The sequence below is a fragment of the Colobus angolensis genome, unplaced genomic scaffold, assembly GCF_000951035.1.
Source record: "Colobus angolensis palliatus isolate OR3802 unplaced genomic scaffold, Cang.pa_1.0 Scaffold18, whole genome shotgun sequence".
NCBI classification, from domain to species: domain Eukaryota; kingdom Metazoa; phylum Chordata; class Mammalia; order Primates; family Cercopithecidae; genus Colobus; species Colobus angolensis.
Window position 1 is genome coordinate 8,067,320 of NW_012114932.1, and position 17,754 is coordinate 8,085,073.

The following is a 17,754-nucleotide window of genomic DNA, read 5'->3' on the forward strand; positions in this document are numbered from 1 at the left end:
TGTCTCTGTTTTCTTATGAGGACATATTGGATAGGGCGACCCCTAATTCAGTGTGACCTCATCTTAGCTGGATTACATCTGCAAACACCATATTTCCAAATACAGTCACGTTCACAGGTACTGAGGGGTTTAGGACTTCACCATACCTTTTTGCGGGACATAATTTAACCCACAACAGGCACTTAGAATGGTCCTGAAATCCATCTCATTACTAACACTAACAAGTTCTAGTAGGCCGCTTGGCCTCGCCAAAAAAACCTGATTGACAGAAGGTGTGGATATTTTATACAGGCGGGAAAAAAGTAGGGTAAGAGACAGTGTCCTGAATAATGGGCATATTCTGTAGTGGGCAAGAGCTAGGCCACTGCGGGATTTCAGGGACACCACTCCAGCAGCCTGGGTCTGGGTTCAAGCAATGCTTGAACTGTCTATCTTTCAAAAATGCTCCCCGGAGATGCAGGGATCAGCATCCTCTTCACAGCTCCTTGGCTGTCCATTATCTCAACTGACCTTATGCATAATGGAAGAGAGATCACTTTCCAACATATTGTGTTATATCATTACCAAGGCTGAGCAGAGCAATTAAAAAACTAAATGCAGCTTTAGGACCATCTGGGTATTGTTACCATCTTCATAATCATTAGATTTAGTGCAAGAGATGTATTAATTAGTGGCACAGGAAGCAGAAGGCAAAAAAAGAAAAGTTCATCGCATATGAGAGTTTGTGGCCAGCACCATATGCATTTTAGCTTAGTCTCAGAAATACCAGCAATTTAAGAGAAAAAACAACAACAACAACACAACAAATCCACCTCCCTACAGTAAAAACAAAACAAAACAAAACAAAACTTAGTGTTTTTATTTTTAAATTATTAACTAGCTTTTTTTTTTTTACCTCCAGCCAATAGAGGTCTTCTCAGCATGTACGATCCATTAAGGAAAGAGTGCTGGGCAATGTTGCACCTCTTTAAAACCTGAGAAACCACTGTAGAATGAGACTTAAAATTTTCAGAAAAAATATGACACAAGAAGTAGAAAAAAGGAAGCATGTTCCAATTTCATGGACCCATTTTTTTTTTTTTTTTGCCTGTGAGTGAGGAAATCAGAGAAACATGGAACATGAGAGCTGAAAGGAACCTTGGAACCTTACTGATTTTTTTTTTTTGAGACAGTCTTGCTCTGTCATGAGACTGGAGTGCAATGCCTCCATCTCAGCTCACTGCAACCTCTGCCTCCCTGGTTCAAGCTATTCTTGTGCCTCAGCCTCCTGAGAGCTGGGACTACAGGTGCGAGCCACCATGCCTGGCTAATTTTTGTATTTTTAGTGGAGACGGGGTTGGCCAGGATGGTCTCGATCTCCTGACCTCGTGATCCGCCCAAAGTGCTGGAATTACAGGCATGAGCCACCGCACCGGGTTGAAACCTTACTGATTTAAATGAGTTTCAGAGAGGTTGTCTGTTCCAGGTCGCCTTAGAAGTTCCTCATCCCTCATATACAGTGATTGGTCTTAGGGGTCTTTAGATTGAGAAGACGTTATTAAAGATTTCAGGATTGACATAAGGATTGCGGGTCCTGTGGTGGGAGGGCAGTCCTCACTCATAGAATCTCATTTTCCTTTATGGAAGCCTGTCCTTTGACCAAGGGGAGTTAGAATATTCTTCATCCTTAAAAACAATGGTGGCACTAGCCACAGTTGTGTCTCTCAAAGTGGCTGGTCATCACAGCCTTGACATTGTATTTGTCAGGCGGAAACACTTGCACAAAGAAGTGACGCGCATGATCTAGGTGGGCTCACGTTTATAATCACAGCACTTTGAGAGGTTAAGACAGGAGGATCACTTGAATCTAGGAGTTCGAGACCAGCATGGACAACATAGTGAGGCATTATCTCTACAAATAACACAAAAATTTAACTGGGTGTGGTGGTGTACATGTGTGGTCCTAGCCACTTGGGAGGCTGAAGCAGGAGGATCACTTGAGCCTAGGCAGTCAAGGCTGCAGTGAGCTGTGATTGTGCCACTGCACGGCAGCCTGGGCAACAGAACGAGACCCTGTCACAAACAAACAAATGAACATCAAGAAGTGACTTGGTAATGCTTAATAGCAATGCAGTATTTATCTGCAGCAGGTTTAAAATTCTTTTTTGGACTGGGTGCGGTAACTCAAACCTGTAATCCCAGCACTTTGGGAGGCTGAGGTGGGCAGATCAGCGGAGGTCAGGAGTTTGAGACCAGCCTGGTCAATATGGTGAAACCCCATCTCTACTAAAAATTCAAAAATTAGCTGGGCATGTTAGTGGGCACCTGTAACCCCAGCTATTCAAGGGGCTGAGGCAGGAGAATTGCTTGAACCTGGGAAGTGGTGGTTGCAGTGAGCCAAGATCGCGCCATTGCACTCCGGCCTGGGTGACAAGAGTGAGACTGTCTTAAAAAAATAAAATAAAATAAAAACTAAAAAAAAAGTCTTTTTGTCTGTGCTTAATCTTCTTGGTAGTGATGAGAGTCCTTTCTCTTTCTGATTCTACCTTGAAGTCTCAGCAAAAACCACAGAGCAGTTTCTTTCTGTATATTGGAATCAGATAAGGCAAGGGCTTTCAAACTTTTTTGACTGTGAGTACAGTGAGAAATGCATTTGGTGCTGTGATTCAGAGAAACTGCATTTCTCTTGAAATATATGTATCTCGTATCTCTATTCCCAAAGACATATTGCTTTATTTGATGAAACATCATTAAAGAACACCTACCCTCACTATATGTGATGCATTCTGACATCAACTATTCTACTTCATTAAAAAGATCTGGTCATGCTCAGCCTGCAGATTGAGCAATACTGTGGTAAGGTGCGCCCAACTTCAGTTGTTTGACATTCAGATTAGTGTCAATTAGGAAAACCTGCTTTCTTATTTGACACATTGGCTTTGACATTTGCTATAGTATCAGGGATTTGACCTTGAAGGTTACAGTCTTCTCCCCCTGAAACCCATTAAGAAAGTCTGCATCTTGGCCCAGGCTCTTCTGAAGTCAAACCCTCTGTCCTGGTCCACATCATGATACCCAGGTTAGTTAATGTCTCCATCCTTTGCACATCCCTGAAATGTCTAAGGGCCTGTGAGATACTTTATGCCTTCCATATACATTCATTATATTGAAAATAATTTGGTCTCTTCTAGGTGTCTTATAGAACTCAACATACTGGGATCTCGAAGATTGTCACTCTGATGGTGGCTGTTTGGGTGCTGGCCTTCTTAGTGAATGGGCCAATGATTCTAGTTTCAGAGTCTTGGAAGGATGAAGGTAGTGAATGTAAACCTGGATTTTTTTCGGAATGGTACATCCTTGCCATCACATCATTCTTGGAGTTCCTGATCCCAGTTATCTTAGTCGCTTATTTCAACATGAATATTTATTGGAGCCTGTGGAAGCGTGATCGTCTCAGTAGGTGCCAAAGCCATCCTGGACCGACTGCTGTCTCTTCCAACATCTGTGGACAGTCATTCAGACGTGGACTGTCTTCAAGGGGATCTCTTTCTGCATTGACAGAAATGCCTATGTCGCTTCATTCAGAGAGACAGAGGAGAAAGAGCAGTCTCATGTCTTCCTTAAGAACCAAGATGAATAGCAATAGAATTGCTTCCAAAATGGGTTCCTTCTCCCAATCAGATTCTGTAGCTCTTCACCAAAGGGAACATGCTGAACTGCTTAGAGCCAGGAGATTAGCCAAGTCACTGGCCATTCTCTTAGGAGTTTTTGCTGTTTGCTGGGCTCCGTATTCTCTGTTCACAATTGTTCTTTCATTTTACTCCTCAGAGACAGGTCCTAAATCAGTTTGGTACAGAATTGCATTTTGGCTTCAGTGGTTCAATTCCTTTGTCAATCCTCTTTTGTATCCATTGTGTCACAAGCACTTTCAAAAGGCTTTCTTGAAAATATTTTTTATAAAAAAGCAACCTCTACCATCACCACACAGTCGGTCAGTATCTTCTTAAAGACAATTTTCTCACTTCTGTAAATTTTAGTCTCAATCTCACCTAAATGGATTGGGTCTGCCCTTTATCTTGCCCTTTTCATTCTACCAACAGATCTGCACTTTGAATTCAATGGAAAATTACTCCAGTGAATAATAGTAGTATAATTATGACTTGATAATATTTTTGTAAACTTGTAGTCATAATAGTACTATATTCTTCTTAGTCTTCACCTCTTCCTTGTCTTTTAGATCTTTATATCATGCTGATTACAAAAATCCAGTTTTGTTTTCTATGTTCCATGTATAATACAATCTTAAGTGAATTTCTCTTTTTTATTTTATAGTAACAGAAACTTACCCAGTTTGAAAATCATTCCCTAAAGCATGCAATAGGAAAAAGAACCTCCTGGCTGGTAATGCCCAACTCTGTTCTGATCAGTGGGTGGGTGAGGTAGGGTTTGAGTTGGCAAGAGCAGGGATGTGCCCAGGTGAGCTCCTGTGTGTGTCCAGATTTTATGTTCCTAATCCCAGTAAGGAAGAAAGCGTAGTGTGGGGGAGGAAAGAGCTGATGATGGCAGCTCTCAGAGGTCCTCAGTGAAGTTATTTTGGAGGCCCTTGTGGTCACAGGATGAGAAGGCAAGGGATAGGCAATTGTCACCAGTGGTTGAAAGTATGGCTTGTCCGATTTCTTCCTGTTCTCTTCTTCCAGCTTCCACATCAGCTTCCTTTTGTGAGAAAATATGGAAGAGGAAGGCTAAGACATGGTGAAGGGACTACATGATTTAACTAGATAGACCTCGTATACAGTCACTGAACTAGTAGATATCAATAATTATTATTTTTTAAAATTTTTATTTGTTGGCTGGGCATGGTGGCTCACGCCTATAATCCCAGCACTTTGGGAGGCCAAGACAGGCGGATCATGAGGTCAGGAGATCTAGACCATCCTGGCCAACATGGTGAAACCCCATCTCTACTAAACTACAAAAAACTGGCTGGGTGTGGCGCCGCATGCCTGTAGTCCCAGCTACTCGGGAGGCTGAGGCAGGGGAATTGCTTGAATCTGGGAGGCAGAGGTTGCCAGCCTGGCAACAGAGCAAGACTTTGTCTAAAAAAAAAAACAAACAAAAAAAACCTATTTGTTTAAAACAGCATCTTGCTCTGTCTCCCAGGCTGGAGTGTAATAATGCAATCATAGTTCACTGCGGTCTTGAACTTCTTGGCTCAAGTAATCCTCCTGCTTCGGCCTCCCAAGTATGTAGGACTACAGGTACTCGCCACCACACCTGGATAATTAAAAAATTATTTTTATAGAGATGAAGTCTCACTGTGTTGCCCAGGTTGGATGTCAATAATTATTAAAAAAAAAAAATTTTTAAGTTTTTTTGAGACAGACTCTTGCTCTGTCACCCAGGCTGGAGTGCAGTAGCATGATCAGGGATCACTGCAACCTCTGCCTCCCGGGTTCAAGCAATTCTTGTTCCTAAGCCACCTGAGTAGCTGGGATTACAGGTGCATGCCACCATGCCTGGTTAATTTTGGTGTTTTTAGTAGAGATGAGGTTTTGCCATGTTGGCCAAGCTGGAATTTTTTTTTTTATTTTGATAAGATAGGGTCTTGCCATGTTGGCCAGACTGGCCTCAAACTCCTGGGCTGAAACAACCCTCCCGCCTTGGCCTCCCAAAGTGCCTGGATTATAGGCACAAGCCATCACAATAATTATCACCTAGATGTCAATTATTATTTTAAAATATTGTTGTATTTATTTAATGTTTTTAATGCATTTGCCCAATATTTTACACTGCACTGCTCAGAGATATTCCTTTATTATGTAGTTAGTATAGGTTATACTTTACAGATGATTCACATTTTATTAGTTTGGTGATGTTTTGTCCTTTTTAAAAATTTTCTTTTGAGATGGGGTCTTGATCTATTGCCCATGCGGGAGTGCAGTGGCATGCTCTCAGCTCGCTGCAGCCTTGACTGCCTGGGCTTCAGCAATCCTCCTACTTCAGCCTCCGGAGTAGCTAGGACCACAGGCACTTGCCACCACACCCCACTAAAAAATTTTGAAATTGTTCTCTTTCTTGTAGTGTTCTCTGCCTGTCATTGTCACAAAATTTCATTTTTCTCATAGTTAATTTCATCTCTCCAATAAGATTTTAATGGTGTTTCTTTCATAACTTTGCAGTTCTTACACCGTTTAGTCATTTTCATGTTTCTTAGAAACTTTAAACCTTTGATTAACTTCAAACATTAAAATACAAAAGTCTTTTAAGTACCTGAGTCCTTAGAAATGTACATAATGTTTGTATACACTTATGCCTTATTAAAGTTCAATATGAGAAATACATGCTTAACATTCAATAATAATTTGAAAAATTTGAGAAATAAACTCTCATAAATGCACACATTTTTATAAACTTGCTACTTGTGTGCTATTGATTTTAACATTTATATAAATTACTAGTTGTGGATTTCATGTGATCATTGGGGTCTTGAACGTTCATGGAATGGAGTGGTCCTATGAAAATGTTTCCCAGTTGAACCTCAGGGGGTGCATGCGCAACAATTCACATGTATTTTCTAAAGTATTTATAAAATAGAATATATGTTGTATTTCATTCCATCTAAGATGCTGTCAAGATAAGACATATTGTTATTTTATTTACTATATTAGTCTGTTTTCACACTGCTGATAAAGGCACATTCAAGACTGGAAAGAAAAAGAGGTTTAATGGCCTTACAGTTCCACATGGCTGGGGAGGCCTCACAATCATGGTGGAAGGCAAGGAGGAGCAAGTCACTTCTTACATGGATGGCTGCAGGCAAGGAGAGACAGCTTGTGCAGGGAAACTCCCATTTTTAAAACCATCAGATCTTGTGAGACTCTTTCACTATCACCAGAACAGCACAGAAAAGACCCACTGCCATACTCCAATCACCTTCCACGGGGTTCCTCCCACAACACATGGGAATTATGGGAGTCACAATTCAAGATGAGATTTGGGTGGGGACACAGCCAAACCATATCATTTACCATTATGAAAGAGAAAATGCTGCAAATTGTCTGATATAATACTTTAAAAAATCACATTGACAGTAAGCTTCATTCTGATTTTAGAGTTGAGATGTGGACAATCTGCGTCCTAGAAGTGATGAAGTATGATGTGTGTGTGATAAGTGAACTGAATGTGGCTAATCCTCTATGAAACAAGAGTTGGAAAAATAAATCCTATGATAGTACATGCATAAATTCATGAAACAAGTGTTTATTGAAGGTCTATCATGTATTGGCTATTTACTGTAAAGATGCCTGTGAGCCATGCCAATAAGGTTTAGATTCTCCAGGAACAGGAATTTTTCTTTGGGGTTCTCTTAGTACACCACCAGGCACTCCATAGATGCTCAGTAGATGCTTACTGAAAAGGCATACTTGAGGCATTTTCATTCAAACAAAAGGTGAATCCTAGCTTTAAAATTCAAGTATTTAAAATTTGCACTAGAGGAACTTTAGAATATTTTTTCCATTATAATAAAAGTAATGTGTACTTATTGTAAGAAGAAGAGACAATACTAAAACAATTCCCATATACAGAGAATAGCCATAATTATTAGTTTGGTGAATGTATTAGTCTGTTCTAGCATTGCTATAAAGAACTACCTGAGACTGGGTAATTTATAAAGAAAAGAAGTTTAATTGACTCACAGGTTGGCGGGCTGTACAGGAAGCATGTCTGGGAGGCCTCAGGAAGCTTATAATCATGGCAGAAGGTGGAGAGGAAGCAGGCATGTCTTACATGGCTAGAGCAGGAGGAAGAGAGAGAAGGGGGAGGTGACACACATTTTTAAACAACCAGGTCTGTTGAGAACTCACTATCATGAGACCAGCAAGGGGGAATCTGCCCCCATCATCCAATCACCACCAGGCCTCTCCTCCAACATGGGGGATTAAAATTTGATGTGAGATTTGGGCAGGGACACAAATTCAAACCATATCAGTGTGGATGTTTCTAAAGAAAAAAAAAAGGTAATCTCGTTTTTTGAAAATATATATTTGCATATGTAAATTTCTAAAGATCTCTTCAGGCAAATGCTTTCATAAAATGAAGCCTTCTGTTCTAGAATGAGTAATTACTGCTCTCTCCCCCAAACATGGCTGGCTTATAAAATCTGATTTTTAAACATTTATTTGCTCATCTTAAATCCAGATCCAAATCCACTGGCATAATTGGCAGAACATTCCTAAGAATATTGGCTCCTAAGTGTTGGCTTCAGTTGGTGTGTATAGAAATGGACTCCTGAAGAGTGAAGAAGGGCTTTGGGATATAAATGCTGATTAGGAAAGACACTGTAGGTCAAGCGTTTTTTTTGTTTTGTTTTGTTTTTTGTTTTTTAGATGGAGTCTCGCTCTGTCTCTCAGGCTGGAGTGCAATGGTGTGATCTTGGCTCACTGCAACCTCTGCCTCCCGGGTTCAAGCAATTCTCCTGCCTCAGACTCCCAAGTAGCTGGGATTACAGGTGCCCACCACCATGCCCAGCTACATTTTGTATTTTTGGTAGAGATGGGGTTTCGCCATGTTGGTCAGGCTGGTCTTGAACTCCTGACCTCAGGTGATCTTCCAGCCTCAGCCTCCCAAAGTGCTGGGATTACAGGCATTGTGCCACTGCACCTGGTTGGCCAAGTGTTTTTATGAATCATGAAGCTTTTGACATAAGTAGCTGAAGTATCCTAATAGCGATTTTGTTTTTGTTTGAGATGGAGTCTCACTCTGTTGCCTAGGTTGGAGTGCAGTGGTGCAATATAGTCTCACCGCAGACTCTGCCTTCTGGGTTCAAGTGATTCTCCTGCCTCAGTCTCCTGAGTAGCTGGGTAGCTGGGATTATAGGTGCCTGCCAACATGCCCCAGCTAATTTTTGTATTTTAGTAGAGACAGGGCTTCACCATGTTGGCCAGGCTGGTCTTGAACTCCTGACCTCAGGTGATCTGCCCACCTCGACCTCCAAAGTGCTGGGATTACGAGCATGAGCCACCACATCTGGCCCTAACTGGGATTTTACAGAACTATTTTTGTGGCTTTTTGGTAACAATTTTCCTGTAGTAAAGATCTTGGTATTTGAAGAAACCCTTTTTCACATTATGAGTTCAGAAAAAGAAATTGTAGCATACAAAGTACATTTTTATTCTAAAAACTGCTATCAGTCAAAGTTGAAAGAAGAAAAGAGAAACCATGTTAATTATTTCAAGCAGAAGAAATTTAATGCAGGCAATTGGTTAACCCAGAGATTAATACTTTGAGAAAACAGATAACATCTTTAGGCATTGAGAGAATATAAGGGGAGAAGTGATGTTATCAAAACCTAGGATCTTGGAGAAGTATCGGGAGGACTGACACTCGGATTTCTGATTGATTCGTGATGCTTTGTGGTTAGGGCTTGGGCATCCCAAAGGGTGGGGCCAGCTGGTGCTCAGATTGCCACATGGGGTTGAGGGGACAGCCGTGACAGCTGCTGCTGGTTGCTCGGATGGGGTACACTGAAGTAGGAGGCTTGCTGTGCACTGCTGCTGGAGGGATGCCAACTCACACTACAAGCGCTAAGTGAGTTTCTTCTCAGGATCTCCCATCTTCCTATTTCTTGCCAGTGTTTTCCATTGGTGGAAGCTAACTGAGAGCCAGCTGACGAGAGAGTTTGAGAAATAGGTGTGACTCCTAGCTCCAGCCTTATGGTGTGGTGTCTAAAAAAGCGGGCTTGAAGCTTGTAGGCAACAGAGAAATCACTGGCAAACGCATTGTGTGTTTAAGCATAATAAAGTAGAACTTTGGCCTTTAGGGATTTCACACCTACAGTTTCAACTGTACCATCAGCAGCCTACCACTCCATAACATATTGTAATTTGTAGTTTTCTTTTTGTTTGAGACAGAGTTTCACTCTGTCACCCAGGCTGGAGTGCAGTGGCACAATCTCAGCTCACTGCAGCCTCTGCCTCTTGGGTTCAAACCGCTCTCCTGCCTCACCCTCCCAAGTAGCTGGGACTACAGGCGTGTGCCACCATGCCCAGGTAATTTTTGTATTTTTAGTAGAGATGGGGTTTCCCTATGTTGGCCAGTCTGGTCTTGAACTTCTGGCCTCAAGCGATTCACCCGCTTCTGCCTTCCAAAGTGCTGGGATTACGGGTGTGAGCCACTGCCCGGTGTTAGTAATTTGTATTTTTCTTAAGGCACTAATTCAAATCACGTTCCATTAGGTGGGTATGGCTGCTTGGCTTGGCTGCTAAACCCAGCACCCTTGTTCCAGTGAAGTTTTCTCTGTTCTTGTTAGCAATGCTTATGAAGTGTCTAACATTTTTGTGTGTTGGAGTTGGAGGTGAGGGAGGAATGAGGAACTCCAAGAAGGTGTGGAGCAGTGGCTCAGCTCTAAAATCGGTAAGTTCACTCTACATTTCATAACAGAGCTTCCAAGAGAGGGGTTCATGGATGCGTCTGGTCAATATGATGAATTGAATTTGTTGTCATGAATTATAAATTAGAAAATTTCTCCTTAAAATTGGGATTTTAACATTTTTTTTTTTGGCCTGAAAAAATTGAAAGATTCAGTAATATTGGGCCCACATTCCCTCAAGAAAACAATTTGCTGAATCTGGTAGTGGACAGAGACACCTGTCAGCCCTCAGGGTTCCACGTTCCCTCATTTAGGCCTTTTAATCTGCCTGTCTCTTCCCTTTTGACATCTAGATTGCAACCCCGACTCTACAAGTAAAAAGAAAGTGATTCATGAAATTATTTTAGTGAGTACCCTGGAAAGTACAAACATTGCCTTTTCTGTTGCAAATTTTATGTTCTCGGGGGTCCATCAGTTAGGATTCCCTTGGATACAAATGATAGAAACACAATTTGAACCACCTGGGCAAAAGTGAGCTAATTGGCTTTTACAACCAAAGTACATAAAGACAGTGGTGAGAGCTGACCCCAGGGATGGCCAAAGCCAGAGACTCCAACAACTTCATTTTCTCAGACTGGCTTCTGCACAGGGCTGGAACGATGGATGTCTGTGTTTCTCTTAAGTGGATAGAAAAAGGATCTCTCCTAGTAACACTGAGAAAAAAATGCTGGAAAAAATCAATAGAATGCCCAGCTGGTATCTTGTGCATGTCTCTGATCCAGTCTCTAGAGGGGAGGGTGGATGCCAGACTGCCCACCTGTGTCAGTTCCTCTTCCTGGCAGGGAAGTAGGATCTACTCTTCAAACCAGGTGAGCAGAAGAGGGAGGAACAATTTCCTCAAATGAAGGTGTATTCAGTTACCAGAAGAAGAAGGTAGACAGTCTGGGCAATATAGCAGAACCCCATCTCTACAAACAAATTAGCTGGGCGTGGTGGTGTGTGCCTGTGATCCCAGCTACTTGGGAGGTTGAGATGAGAGGATTGCTTGAGTCTGGGAGGTCTTAGGCTGCAGTCAGTCATGATCGCACCACTGCGCTCCAACCTGGGTGACAGAGTGAGAAAGAAAAAACAAAAGAGGAGGTAGAGATAATAAACGTCTACTCTGAGGGGTATTCAAAAATTGGAGCTGTCATGTTCTGATTGTCTTCCTCGTACATTGTGCAGACCTTCCACGATGGCCACAGCCTTTGCACTATGACTGTATTCCCACCCTTTGCACTCTGACTTCGTAGCTCCTTCCATCAAGAGTGACTTGCTTTGGCCAGCAGACTGCTGTCAACAGGCAGTGAAAGTGACACCTTGCCAGTTCCAAGCCTAGCCTCAAGAAGCCTGTGCCCATCTGTTCTATCTCTTGGCAGTTTTCCCAGCTTCCAGGTGAACATGCCCCAGGCTAGACTCCTGGAGGATGAGAGAGCACGTGGAGGAGAATCAAGGTGTTTCAGCTGAGGCCATGTTAGACCAGCCAGCCTCACTCAAGCTAACTCAGCAGCTTATTGAAGATGCGTGGGCAATCCCAGGCAAAATGAGGCCAGCTGAAGGAAGCCTAGCATGGCCTAGACAAGAAGAACCACCCAGTTGACCCAGAGACTCCTGAGCAATGATAAGACTACATTCTGGGAGTGTTTGCTATTCAGCAATAGCTAACTGACATGTCAAGCACTTACCCTGCTATGTATTAAACAGCCTCTACAAGTTGAATAGAAAAGAGAAGCAGATATTTACATTGCTTATTCTGTGTGTTCAGACAGAAGCTACTGAACATTATCATGCAAGAGAACAGACTTTTTTTTAAGGTCATGGCTACTTCTCAATAGGAACATATTCATTGAGAAATGATTTAGTGGTAAAGATTCTGAAATATCATAAACTACACAACATAACAATGGTAGGATAGAGGTACCCAAGAGAGTAAAATTGTCCCATGAGAATGGAAGAGGAAGGGCATCACAGGGAAAACAAACTGTTTTTAGCTATGAGCATATTTCCCTGAATTACCTCATTCAGTCTCTTCAGGTTTCCACCTTAAGTCTTATACAGCCATACGAAGGGCTATGCACTTTGTGTTAAATAGCGCCTTTTTAAAAATGCATTTCTCCTTGCTTATACTCATAGACACTTCTTCACATGTTTCTACTTCTGCGAGGGAATAAAAGAAGAGAGAGGACCTTAAAGAGAACCAGCTCACTTGGTTAAAGATTAGTAGCTCTGTGAAAGGATTAGTAGAAGGAGTTGACTTTATCTTTCACTTCAAATTTCCAAACCGCCTGTTCTCTGCTGTCTTACTAAAGGTCACAGTTGATCATAAAAGAAAACAAACCTCTAAAAAAGTTTAGGGTAATTGTGAACATTTTTCTGATATTCATCCTTACCGAAAATTTCCAATAGGCAAGATAAAGATGTAAAAAAAAAGATATGCTTTTTCCTCCATAGGAAGACACTTACCAGTTTCTTCTTTCTTCTTCTTCTTTTTTTTTTTTTTTTTTTTTTTGAGATGGAGTCTCGCTCTGCTGCCCGGGCTGGAGTGCAGTGGCCGGATCTCAGCTCACTGCAAGCCCCGCCTCCTGGGTTTACGCCATTCTCCTGCCTCAGCCTCCCGAGTAGCTGGGACTACAGGCGCCCGCCACCTCGCCCGGCTAGTTTTTTGTATTTTTTAGTAGAGACTGGGTTTCACCGTGTTAGCCAGGATGGTCTCGATCTCCTGACCTCGTGATCCGCCCGTCTCGGCCTCCCAAAGTGCTGGGATTACAGGCTTGAGCCACCGCGCCCGGCCCTGAAGGTCATATTCTTCTAGTCCATTCTCGAGACTGAGGAAAATCCCTGCTGCTTTGAGACAATAGCCCCTACAGGTTCATAGCATGGAGTGGGTACTGCGGGATGGGGTAGGCAGAGCCCTTGCCTTAAAGGAGTTAGAGATTTCCTGGCACGGAGTCAACAGGAAGGCGAGCAAGAATGTGCACCACAGTGAAGTGACATAGCTTGATTAATTGTTGCTTTTATAGTACTATTTGTAGGGATGCAAGAGAGAGCAGTGCTCCTACAGCTGCCCCACGGCAGAGCAGCCCTGCTTGGCCCTGTATCTTTTCAGACAATCCAGTCTTTCCACAGCAAGGCCGTGAAGCTGATGTCTTGGACATTGTATAGACAAGGCTTTGACTGGAGAAGGCCGAAACAGGATTTGCATGGATAATGGTAATGCAGAAATTTAGGTACGGTACTTACTCCACCAGCACGGGAGGAATGGCCTCATTCCTTAGAAACAAATGGATGAAGAGAGCAGTTGACTTGCCTGGGGCGGCACAATCAGCGGGTGCTGAAGCCAGAACTTGAATTCAGGGATCTGAAACTCGAGTCCAGGTGCTGAAGCTTCGTCCCACACTGTCTCTCGACTCTCAGGAGGCTCTGTTCACACCATTCTCACATAGGGAAGTTAGTAAGACAGAACTTGTAGAAAGAGGTGACTGGTAAGTGTACCAAACAAAAAACCGAATCAAATCCAATCAAAACAAAACAAATTGCCTGGGCGCGGTGGCTCACGCCTGTAATCCCAGCACTTTGGGAGGCCAAGGTGGGCGGATCACTTGAGGTCACAAGTTGGAGACCAGCCTGGGCAACATGGTGAACAAAAATTAGCCGTGCGTGGTAGTGAGCACCTGTAGTCCTAGCTACTCAGGAGTCTGAAGTGGGAGGATCATCTGAGCCCAAGAGGTCGAGGCTGCAGTGAACAGAGATCGCTCCACTGCACTTCAGCCTGGACCACAGAGAGAGATTCTGTCTCAAAAAAGAAAAAACAACAACACACAAACAAACACACAAACCCCAAACAAAACAAAACCAAAAAGCAAATCTAAATCAACAAAACCCCTAAGGGTCTTTCGCTCACCCACGTCAGCAGTCTCTATGTGGTCCAGCAGATGGCAGTAGCTCCACATAGTTTTTCTCTGTTCTAGTTCTCTCCGTGCAGCCACTGAGTACGCGGGTAGGGCTGTTTTGTGTTACAGTGTAAAGCAGTCTGATCACAGTTCCCCCTCACTTCTCAATATTTTGTGTTAACTTAAACTCAGAAAATCAGTTAAGGCTACATAAACGCTCTAAAAAATGATAAAACAATGACTTCTCCTTCTCCCTTGCTAGAAGGTAAGGCTGTCCCAGGTGCTCACATGAGGGCATATGTATGCACACACACACTCTGCTACATCCACCCCCATACCTGCCCTCTCCGTGCGTGACACACTTCTGCTCGTCCACACAGGCCCACACCAACCCACACATATCCACCCCCAATATCCACTCCACACACCACACAACCCACCCCATCCACCTCCCATCCACATTACACACACACACACACACATGCAAACACACACATACCTTGCTGCTCCACGACATTACAAACCACAATCACTTCCTTAAGAAGTCCTTAAAATCCCCTGAGACTATAAGGTAAGTAGAGAAGTTTTTCTGTACCTATGTCATTAGTGTCATTCCTGAAGCTTTCCTAACAATATTAAAAGCTACTGGCCTTTTTCTTCTTTTTTTTTTTTTGATGAAATCTTGCTCTGTCACCTAGGCTAGAGTGCAGTGGCGTGATCTCGGCTCACTGCACCTCTGCCTCCTGGGTTCAAGTGATTCTCCTGCCTTAACCTCCCGAGTAGGTGGGATTACAGCCCCCCCCACCCCCAACGCCCAGCTAATTTTTTCTATTTTTAGTAGAGACAGGGTTTCACCATACTGGCCAGGCTGGTCTTGAACTCCTGACCTCAGGCGATCCACCCCACCTTGGCCTCCTAAAGTGCTGGGATTACAGGCGTGAGCCACTGTGCCCCACCTAAAAGTTTTTGGCTTTTTAAAAATAGCCACACTCCAGGACCTCCAAAACCTTAAAAAAATCTTCCCCAAAATCCACTGAAAAAGAGTACTTATCTTACCCATTCACAGACCTATGTCCGCCTTTCCTAAACAATTCTTCTGTTGGCATTTCTCTTATATCTACTCTTATAACTCCAGTTCCCACTGAGCTCTCAGAGTAGCTATTTCTTAGTAAAAACCACAAGTCAAAGTATCCAATAAATTCAAGATCTCTAACTTCAAATACCTTCCTAGAAGCCGAATTTTCAACTTCCAGTCTTTTCTTCCTTTATGGAAGCACCATCTACTGGCTGTAGTTGGTATTGTAGCTCAGTTCTAGTTAATGCCCAACCCCCAAAGAAGCAACAGAGCTTCTTTTGCAATTATACGATCAGGGTATAAAGAGTGATACTATTTTTATTACAAAAATAGGTTCTAATTTCATATTACATCATGTTCCATGAATCTAATTACATGTTTTATTTATTTATTTAGAGACAGGGCCTCGCTCTGTCGCCCAGGCTGGAGTGCAGTGGCACAATCTTGGCTCATTGCAGCCTCCACCTCTTGTGCTCAAGTGATTCTCCTATCTCAGCCTCCCGAGTAACTGAACCTACAGGCACGTACCACCATGCCGGACCAATTTTGTATGTGTGTGTGTGTGTGTGTTTGTAGAGATGGGGCTTCACCATGTTGCCCAGTCTGGTCTCCAACTCCTGAGCCCAAGTGATCCACCCACCTTGACCTCCCAAAGTGTTGGGATTATAGGCACGAGCCACTGTGCCCAGCCTCTAATTACACATTTTAAGTTGTTGTATTTAGCCGTGGAGTGATTTCCTTCCTGGTCACTGAGGCAGCACGTGAATGTTGGGGTGACGTTTACTGTTTCTATAAGTTGTACCAAAACATCTACTTAACATTTTACTTTTGTGCCATTCCTTCACATAAACACATATGGTACCCCCTCCCTACCAAATATTTATCTTACCCCACATATTTTATATTATTTAAATTGGGGCATCTCTTACACCCAAATTTTTGCTTTTATGAAACTCTGTCTTTGATAATATAATAGATGCTAATGGGGGAAATAATGTACGTTTTGGTGAAAATTGTTCTAAGGTCAAATTTTCAGGATTGATCTATTTCATAATGTAGGCATTGTTTATAAGTCACAAAATAAGCCTATTTCTCTTTTTTTTAGACAGAGTCTCTCTCTGTCACCCAGGCTGGAGTGCAGTGGTTCGACCTTGGCTTACTGCAACCTCTACCTCCCAGGTTCAAGTGATTCTCCTGCCTCAGCCTCCTGAGTAGCTGGGATTACAGGCATGTGTCACCACGCCCAGCTAATTTTTGTATTTTTAGTAAAGACTGGGTTTTGCCATGTTGGCCAGGCTGGTCTTGAATTCCTGACCTCAGGTGATCCACCCACATGATCCTCCCACCGTAGCTGGGATTACAGGCGTGAATCACTGTGCCCGACTTGGCTTTTTAGATTTGTTAAAAATTGCAACTGATTAGGGACAGTCCCAGATAGTGTTAATCCAGTGAATACCTTCATTCCATCTCTATCAATATCTATTTCATATATTCAAATCTTACGAGATTTTGTTCTGTAACCTGGGAAAGAGAAAGAAATTTATTTTGGAGAAGAAAATCTGGGAAGAAAAGTGGGGAAAAAAGAGTTGGGAAGAAAGAGGAAGAAAAAGCAAGCAGTGTTTAATATAATGATCTCCCTGGCTTACATTTGAACTCCCCTGGAGAGAGGAATGATGACTCGAAGTTATGAAATTATTTTAAAAACGCACAAGTTGATAAAACCTTTCAAAAGACACTTTGTGATTCTCTTGGCATAACAGAGCTGCCTTAGTGACCAGATGTCACAAAGTGATACAGAACCAGAGAAAGTCATTTTCGTCCATGATGCAAGGAACCCAGCATTTTGACAACCCAGCTGGAAAGTGGAGCTCCCATGGAAGAAACGTGTCTTCTGGAGGCTGCGTAACCACTGCATTCTCCAGATGGGCACTGGCAGTGCCGGGGCTTCCCACCCAGAAGGTCCATGTGGTGGACAAGGACAAGTGACAACCAGAGCCATGACTAGAAAGAGGGAGGCTGCTTCAGGCTGACTTCCCTTGACAGACGGGTTTATGGACGCGTGCAAGAACCTCTCTTTGGGAACCGTCAGAAATGACAGGAGAGATACAAGAAGGTCAACGTCTGGAAATCCAACAAAATGGGCTTAATTCATCGTGATTGTGTTTGTTTTTAAAAAAAATAAATCTCTATATGTGTACACATACATATTTTAAATACATATATATTTAAATACATATTTAATATTGGTTTCCTCTGATTAATATATCTGTATTTAAATATATAGATCTGTATTTAAATACATATATGTATTTATTTAATACATATATTTAAATACATATATCTGGATTTTATATATACATATATGTATTTAAATACACATATGTATTTTATATATACATATA

The 17,754-nt window shown here is 42.5% G+C and overlaps 1 protein-coding gene across 3 annotated transcripts in view; it reads left to right on the forward strand.

Annotated features, from left to right (window-relative positions):
• HRH4 (histamine receptor H4) overlaps nucleotides 1-6,376 on the forward strand; it is a 19,989-nt gene extending 13,613 nt beyond the window's left edge. For 2 of the 3 annotated variants that reach the window (XM_011939274.1, XM_011939276.1), the window contains one exon: nucleotides 3,171-6,376. In XM_011939274.1, the coding sequence (XP_011794664.1) occupies nucleotides 3,171-3,986 (816 nt within the window). In that variant the 3' untranslated portion in view covers nucleotides 3,987-6,376. The remainder of the gene's footprint in view (nucleotides 1-3,170) is intronic. The other variant, XM_011939275.1, reaches the window with a different exon arrangement.
• The last annotated feature ends 11,378 nt before the right edge of the window (nucleotides 6,377-17,754 follow it).